Raw genomic sequence first — 9,402 nt, 5'->3', positions numbered from 1 at the left:
AATGTATTTATTTTAGTTAGCTAGGAAATGTGAGGTTGGTGTATACTATAGGGTGGGGGTGGTTGTACTTGCTCCGTCATTTTTGACGGGCGAAACACTAATAACCAATATAAAAGATAATTAGTTAAATCAAACTATTAGTAATGGGTATAGCCCACAGATCAATAACATCGAAACGCAACTCGCAACTGTGGCTGCGCTTAGAGGTTTGTTTGTTTTTAACTAAGCACAAAGCTACACAATGGGCTATCTGTGCTCTGCCCACCACGGGTATCGAAACCCTGATTCTAGCGTTGTAAGTCCGCAGACACGCCGCTGTGCCACTGGGGGGCGCCCTTAGAGGATGAATCAGGAGAAGGATTGCAAATATTTGAAATACATTTATTGTTATATCGTCCATTAAAAACGCGGAACTGTTCACTTCACTTTATGATGGAATCATACAGAGTTGAAGATGAAGTGTGAACTCTCTCTCCGAGTATATCGAAACATCGAAAATGTGTAAGAACCAAAGAGAATAATATAACAATAACAATAGCTGAGTAACCTTGAAAAAGACATCTTAGCCATCTTATGGCTGTATTGTTTATAAAACAACATTCTCTACGTTTATTGTGGTAACATTGAAAAATTAATGTTTGTTTTTAATTATGCATAAAGCTACACAAGGGCTATTTGTGCTCTGCCCACCACAGGTATCGAAACCCGGTTTCTAGCGTTGTAAGTCCGCAGACATACCACTGTGCCACTGGGGGGGGCGTAAAATTAATGTCGAGAAGAAATAATACAAATAGTTACCCTTTGAAAATTATCTCTCATCAGAAACATTTGGCGCCCCCCAGTGGCACAAGCGATATGTCTGCGGACTTACAACGCTAGAAACCGGGTTTCGATACCCGTGGTGGGCAGAGCACAGATAGCCCTTGTGTAGCTTTGTGCATAATTAAAAACAAAAAAAAGAAACATTTGGTGTTTTTCTTTCTGCTACAGTTGCTACAACAAGATCATCCAAAGCCCAAGAATGGTGATCTATTCTTCCTCATTGTGTTGCAGTTACTGTTATTTAAAATGTTTCTGTTTTTGAAAGAGAGGTAAAATAGGTTAGAATAAAGCCGATATAAGTATTTTGTTTTAATTTCCAGTTTCAATAGCTAGTGATCAATTTAATAAACACATTCACCATACTTTAGATATCCACTAAGATGAAATGAAAATAGATTTTTAAAGCTTATTTAACACCATTGATATGTTTAAAGAAACTACAAGTTGTGATCTTGTCTATTTCTCAATAGTTAGCTAGTGCTAATGACGATTCTTCTTTCCTTACCAGTAGCTCCAGCCCCACGTGCTATGGAGGCCACCTTCAGGTTATTGACTATAAGAGCCCAGAAAGAGACATCAATCACCAACAAACACGTGGTCTCAGCCAACTCGTCTCAGCAATCAAACAGACTAACGGAATGTTGCCCAACTTGTATAACCTCACAGAAAGAAGTACACCCCATTTTGGATATTTTTGTGGCCAAATGGCAGGCCAAAGTGTCAACTACTTCTCAAGCGGAAACAACGTCACGTTGGCCATTTTCATGCCAAGTCGGACATCTTGGCGCTCCCAGTCTTTTAATGTCTTCCTTACGTATAAATTTATGACAAGGAGGACAAATTTAGAAGTTCAGAAAGATGAAATCAAGGATTTTGGGAGGTCAATGCCAAATTCTTTTTGTAATGTAGAATACCAAGACTGCATCAATAAAGTATGTGTTATTAGATCTCCTAATTTTCCTGGCACGTTTTTACCAAATTTCACGTGTCACTACCTAATCAAACAGAAAAACATTCCCAAAGGATTGCAAGCACAGATAGTGCTGAGACAGGATAATGAATATAAAATTTCTATCGATAATGGACACTCGGGTATTGGGGCAATATCCAGTAGCTTACTTACTTCTGATTGTTCTCAAGATATGGTGCGTATATTCGATGGCTCCACATCGGCATCAACTATACTTACAGAGTTCTGTGGTTCGGGTCCTCTTCCGCCAGTAATATCTAGTCATTCCAGCGTTTTGATACAGCTAATCAGCGCCCCCTATCAACGCCTGCACGATTCCAGACTGGAGATTGAAGCTCAAGTTAGACTTGTTACGAATTCCCTCTGGCGGATCTCTGGGAATAGCTGTAAATTTTTATTGGATGGATCACATAAGAATTCAGGAATTATTCGAAACCCCCAACACACTGTACCATCTCAAACCACGTGCACTTACATTCTGAGAGGGAGAAACCCATCTGATCGTGTGTGGTTGTATCTGATGTCATATATGGTAGAGGACAAGCATCCCTGGTCGCTCACAGAACATTGCGACACTGGTCGTATGGAGATCTTGGGTTCAGCTGCTCCAGATTTTTTTGGAGTCTCTGAATCTGATTCTATTGAGAATAATCATACTTACTGCGAGAAAAGCTCTCCACGACTGTGTGCCCGTGCCACAGATTCTCCCAATTTAATTCCTCTCCGTCCCTGTCGCTTTCCAGAAGAAAGCTACTTTTCCAAGGGACCAGAATTGGTGCTGCGACTACATTATCCGAAGACATCGGGAATCCCAGCTGTTCAACCTCTCTTTATGGCCAGATATGAATTTGTAGACACGCGCCAACCGGGTGTAGCTGTTCCATCCTCACTTTGTGATCGGATTGTAAAGAGCCAGAGTTCAAGTAGTGGTAAAATATATTCCCCGCGGAATGTCTTATATTTTGGAAGGGGTGGTCGTAGCGACATTTCTTGTCGATATAATCTTCAAGGAAAAGGCTCAAGTAGAGTCAAAATTGCCTTTCAAACCCTAAAACTCTTTTCATCATCGTGTAAAACTGTAGTAGATAACGTGTCTCATGAAAGAACTTGTGAAATCATCAAAACTCATAACGGACCTCTTTCTTTCATAAGAGTCGTTGAAAACTGGCAGGGAGTTGAACTGTCGATTGGCTGTTTTTGTAACATGAGTTTGACACCACTAGTCACAACCCAATTCAACTGACATCTCTTGGTGACAACGTTTCAGCGATTTTTACCGTAAAAGGCATGACTTCTTTACAGGATTATCGACATTATAATTTTGAGGCAAACTTTGAATTCTTCTCTTTTCCAGTCTGTGACACAGTATTAAAGGAAAAACGAGGTTCTAAAGGAAAACTCACTTTTACTGTTTCCAGCTCAATGTTACAAAAATATGGCCAGTTTCGTTGTAGATGGGCTTTGACAACTAGTGTGGGGAAACATTTTTACCTGACGTTTAGAGGAACAAACGGGTCAGCGAAATGTGGCTCGAGCAACGTGCTGAGGGCCTACTCGGAAGCTAGTAATATAGCGGGTTCTACAATATGTAATAATGAAAATGCGACAGAACTCAAAGTATTTTTACCTTCTAGGTATACCGAAGGCGTAACGTCTCATTTATCTGATCTAGGGGGACAAGAACGAAATCATATCATTCTCGAAGCTTTGATTAAAGTACCCCAAACAGTGCGCGTGAAGTGGGACGAGGTGACAAAACCCTTCATGAAGAGAAACACGGGACAGTCTTTAAGGAAGATTAACTGCCTCTTCAGGTGCCCGGAGATAAACGCCTGCATCAGTCCTGACCTCTGGTGTGATGGGAAAGAACATTGTCCGTCAGGTTATGATGAGTCGGCAGAACACTGTCAACGATTTCACTTAGTGTACGTGGCCGCCGGAGGTGGCGTTACGCTCTTTCTCTTAGTGTTGGTTCTTTTGGCGGTAATTGTCAGGTGCCGGAAACAGGAGCATCACGAAACCGTTGATCACTTTGAAATGGGTGGCCGGTGTCGAGCTCAAGAAGATCAGTATTTAAAATACTAACCTACCATGATGTTTCTCTCCCAGTTCTTGGATTTCCACTAACTGTGATAAAAGTCGTATTAAGTTCCGTTTTGAGTTACGAAACATAACTTTTGTTTCAACGACTGTCTTACATTATTGATAATCTATTTCGTGAAAGGTTTGTTGTTTTATGTTCGTATACCAGAGCTCAAAGAAGTGTTAATATTGTATTTCACATTGTTGCATGAAGATAATGAAAAAACATTGTTGCATGAAAGAAACGTTAAATATGTGATCTACATTCTTGCTACTTTTGAAACCAGATTTGTATTATTCTGCGTCACAACTGACTGTATATGTCCTCATATTTGGGTTTATTATGACCCATGGTTTCTATTTTAACTGTTTAGTATTGAAAATAAAATAAAACAAATATCTGCTATAACAACTGTTCCATAATTTGAGCAATGCATTACACTTACAACGCTAAAATCCGGGGTTCGATTCCCTGCGGTGGACACAGCAGAGAACCCAATGTGGCTTTGCTCTAAAAAAACGAACAAAACAAAACAAAGCAATACGTTTAAGGCAATATATAGATTTCTTGTAAATCATTGTATCTCCTAGATGAAAGACAAGACATGAGGTCGCAGGTATTTCATTGTTAAACATAACAAACTGATGTATTTATTCATTCATCCTTGTCCAATGTAAATTGTCACGTTAAATACAAAGCAAAATTCTTGGTGATTGTTTACATCCTTTATACAGCTTAAGCTACAAGTTCACAAACTTCATATGCTAAAGGGAACATATTAGAGTTGAGTTTTACAAGAAACACAAGTATAAACTTTAACGTTGACTAATGGAACTTGTTGGGGTAAGGTCATCAGGAGTTCTCGTGACATTCCTCGTGGTTTTCTTTGTTAAGTGCTGCTACCATTAACAATCAGACCGTACGGGCTGGCAGGCGGCTGTCAAAAGAATGATTTTACTAATAAATTTCTAGTAGCTGTATGGGTAAAATTAACAGGAAATTGTGGAATATCTCAGCGCACAAGAAGTGCAAACACATGTGTAAATGTGGTATTATGAGCAGTTCTACGTTAAGTTTGTTTGCAATTAAGCACAAAGCTACACAATGGGCTATCTGTGCTCTGCTCACCACGGGTATCGAAACCAGGATTCTAGCGTTGTAAGTCCGCAGACTGTAGGGCACTCTACATTAAGACTAACACAAACGCATCTAAATATTTCAACAAGATGAAAACAATATTTTAAGCCTAAGTGATCATGTTTGTACATTATATACCGATTATAGGCAGTTTTTGTATGTTTTTTTACACATTTGGTGAGAAAAATTGGAATACACATAATAGGACGTTAACATGACTCTTTATTTACCACATTTCTAAATTGAGAGAAAAACCCGAATAATTGCCGTCATCGTAATTACAGCACAAGTAACAAAAAAAAAATGCTGTAAATGTAAAATGATGTAGGTATCGCAGTGCCAAAAAGAATGCAAACAAGAATATAGAGATGATACAGCTATACATAGATCATCCCTACATGACTTTCAATATTAAAATTTAACGTTACACTGTAAAATGACCGAGTACAGAGTGGTTATGAGGTCGGTCAATTGCACCGACCTCGTAGCTATAGTTTGCAATAATCAAGACATATTTTGACTCAATTTTCTTGTATGTAAGTCCTAAGCTCTTAGTTACACTACATTGATACATGATTTGACATGACCATGATATTATGATAAACAAACTGTATACCAACATTCAGGAATACATAACTTCCATTGCAGTAACATCAAATTCAAGTATGCATTTTACAGTGTAACAATAAATTATAATATTGAAAGTCATGTATGAATGATCTTTGTATAGTTGTATCATCCCTATGTTCTCGTTTGCATTCTTTATGGCACTGCCATCCCTATATTATACATTTACAAAAATTTTTATTACTTGTTTTGTGACGCTTTTTTTGCTACTGAGAGTTAGTGTATTTTATGAATGTGTGTAATAAAAATTTATATTATATGTATTGATTTTTTTACACCTTTGCTTCATACATAATATACGGGTTGGCCTCCTAAAGACACCTATTGCATAGTGTACAAAGCATTGAGTATTATGTTAATGTATTCTCGCTTTTACCTTCTTTTTAAAATCTAAAAGTACAGGAGAGAATGAAATGTGAAACATAACCCTACCATCAAGATAAAGGTAACACAATCCTACCATCAGGATGAAGGTAACATAACCTTACCATCAGGACCAAGGTAACATAACCTTACCATCAGGGTGAAGGTAAAATAATTCTGCCATCAAGATGAAGCTAACATAACCCTACTATCAGGATGAAGGTAACATAACCCTACCATTAATACGTATGAATGCTCATATAAGCTAATACACTATATCAAATCCAGTATAGAGGTGCTTATCTATTATCAAACCATAGATATTCAGACGTATGAATGCTCATATAAGATAATACACTATATGAAATCCGAAATAAAGGTGCTTATCTATTACCAAACCAAAGACTGTTAGAGGTATGTCCATCCGAGAAAAACTTTGAACTATATTAATCAAGAATCAAAGGTTGAAATAAAATAACTTGACTTCTGTTCTGAGTTTAACCTGCTGATAGCTTTTCCTCTGTGACTAAAAGATTCTTAGTGTTTCTAACCTTATGGTTGATGCTATGTTTATTGCAAGTGTGAATGTATTTCTTTTAACAAGTGTATCACAAATAATGTCTCTACCTAGTTAATAATATTTTGATTAATCAGATGCATATATTTCTGTCTATCGAAAACAAAAACAAAACAGTACTTCTCATTCCTGCCCACGTTGTCCTCCCTACAACTTAATTCATTTATTTGATTTTTATTTACGTTTCTCTATTCATCCACCATTAGAAGTTCTCATCATTAGGCCCGAGGATGTGCGTGTGCTGGAGGTTAATTAATGAGGTTTATTTGTCATACTAGCGTGATTTCATCAGGTTTACTCTCGTATACTCTTAACACCAGAACGATTCCTTAACATTATTATTGTGTGCAAGTTGGTTTGTTTTGAATTTCGCGCAAAGCTACACGAGGGCTATCTGCGCTAGCCATCCCTAATTTAGCAGTGTAAGACTAGAGGGAAGGTAGCTAGTCATCACCACTCACCGCCAACTCTTGGGATACTCTTTTACCAACGAATAGTGGGATTGACCGTCACATTATAACGCCCCCACGGCTGAAAAGGCGAGCATGTTTGGTGGGACGGGGATTCGAACCCGCGACCCTCAGATTGGAAGTTAAAATAAGACCAATGAATAACCGGTTTGTTTCAATATGGAAGTTAAAATAAGACCAATGAATAACCGGTTTGTTTCAATATGCAAGTTAACTTAAGATCAGTGAAAGACTGGTTTGTTCCAATATGAAAGTTAAAATAAGACCAATGAATAACCGGTTTGTTTCAATATGCAAGTTAACTTAAGATCAGTGAATGACTGGTTTGTTTCAATATGGAAGTTAAAATAAGACCAATGAATAACCGGTTTGTTTCAATATGCAAGTTAACTTAAGATCAGTGAATGACTGGTTTGTTTCAATATCCAAGTTAAAATAATATGAGTAAATGCCTGGTTTGTTTCAATATCCAAGTTAACATAAGACCAGTGAATGACTGGTTTGTTTCAATATCCGAGAAATGTAAGACCAGTGAATGACTGGTTTGTTTCAATATGGAAGTTAAAATAAGACTAATGAACAAGTGGTTTGTTTTGATAAAGGAGTTTAGTTAAATTAAGAACAATGACCGACTTCTTTTTTTTTATAAACGAGCAGGATTGAAATTTTAAGGCGGTTAGTCACTCAAGAGGCTTAATCTAATTTTATTGGGTAATAAAGATACTTGAACAGTGGGAAAAATATACACGTGTGCTTCATTGATTATGAAAAACCTTTCGACAGAGTCAGCTATGAAAAGTTGACAGAATGCTTGAAAAGCCTAGATATAGACGACTAAGATTTGTAGTTAATATGAAGTCTGTATTGGAACCAAAAAGCATTCATTAGGACCGAAGAGGGATTATCACCAGAAATTCAAATTAAAAGAGGAGTACACCAGGGATGTGTCCTTTCCCCGTGTCGATTTAATTTGTACACAGACGCCATCTTTCGCAGTATTGAGAGTAATATAGGTATTAAGATCGGTGACATTGTGATAAATATTTTAAGATATGCTGATGACACTGTACTGATGGCTGAAATAGAACAAGACTTACACAGGAAAGAGGTGTGGAATGAAAATGAATACTAAGAAGACAAAAAGTATTCTGATAAGTAGATATGATGATAAGTCAGAAATTCAGATAAAGTTAGAAGAAAAAGACATAAAACAAGTAGAGAAATTCACATCCTTCAGCCAGACAATAACATGTGATGGAAAATGTGAAGCTGAAATAGTGAAGAGGATTGAGGTGGCAAGATGTGCCTGTAATAGTATGAAAACAAGTCTGACATCAAAGAACATAAGAGTAAAAACAAGGAAGAGAATAATAAAGTGATATATATGATCAACTATGTTATATGGCTGTGAAACACGGACCTTAACACAAGCATTGATTAACAAACTGGAAGAGAAAAGTAGCATATGATGAGACGCGACAACATCCAGCGAGTCCTACTAGAGGGTCAAACAGAAGGGAAAAAATACAGGGGAAGAACAGAGTGGATAATAAATATTACAGATAGTAAAATATGAAGATCTGGTGAGAAAAACAGAAGTGGGGGATTGTGACAGCCAATCTTCCTAATGAAGATGGCACATGATGAGGAAAGAATTAGTACTGTTATTTTAAACTTGAATGATATCCGATGTACACATGGGCTAATGGACCCGAAGGATTTCGGTATAATTGTCTCTGGCGGGCTAAATGATCCATAGAGGTCACGGATAGTTGTACCTGGTCAGCCCCCCCAGTGACACAGCGGTATGTCTGCGGGCTTACAACGCTAGAATCCGGGTTTCGATACCGTGGTGGGCAGAGCACAGAAAGCCTATTGTGTAGCTTTGTGCTCAAGTACAAACAAACAAACAAGTACCTGGTCAGTGTGCTAACAGCACCCTCTGTCATAATGACATTGTTAGAATCCTGGATTGGATGTGATTTGTATATTACGCCCATAGCTGAAATTGCAGAGTGTGTTCAGCGGCATCACGTATTAAACCTTGGACCTACTTATCCGCAGCCCGACATGTTAACCACTAACATATACAAAAGCTATAATACAATTGGTACAGAGGCACAGAGGTATGTCTGCGGACTTACAGCGCTATAATCCGGATTTCGATATTCGTGGTGGGCAGAGCACAGATAGCCCATTGTGTAGCTTTGTGCTTAATGACAAACAAACAAACGATACTACAAAAAAAAAAACACCAAAAAAGCTACGCTTCGCAGGTTGTACCCGTAGGTGTGTTATTAGAGTGACAATAAAATCCTCCTATTCGGTCTGACAAGAGTAGATGGCGATGGGT

At 37.9% G+C, this 9,402-nt stretch overlaps 1 protein-coding gene across 1 annotated transcript in view; it reads left to right on the top strand.

The window, feature by feature from the left end:
* LOC106475561 overlaps window positions 1-4,871 on the top strand; it is an 8,934-nt gene extending 4,063 nt beyond the window's left edge. The window contains exon 2 of the mRNA XM_013936239.2: window positions 1,331-4,871. Coding sequence (XP_013791693.2) covers window positions 1,461-3,035 — 1,575 coding nt within the window. The 5' untranslated portion in view covers window positions 1,331-1,460 and the 3' untranslated portion in view covers window positions 3,036-4,871. The remainder of the gene's footprint in view (window positions 1-1,330) is intronic.
* The last annotated feature ends 4,531 nt before the right edge of the window (window positions 4,872-9,402 follow it).

This window comes from Limulus polyphemus, unplaced genomic scaffold (assembly GCF_000517525.1).
Source record: "Limulus polyphemus unplaced genomic scaffold, Limulus_polyphemus-2.1.2 Scaffold8801, whole genome shotgun sequence".
In the NCBI taxonomy this organism is placed as follows: domain Eukaryota; kingdom Metazoa; phylum Arthropoda; class Merostomata; order Xiphosura; family Limulidae; genus Limulus; species Limulus polyphemus.
Note: the sequence above shows the minus strand (reverse complement) of the source record. Positions and strands in the feature narration are given on the sequence as shown.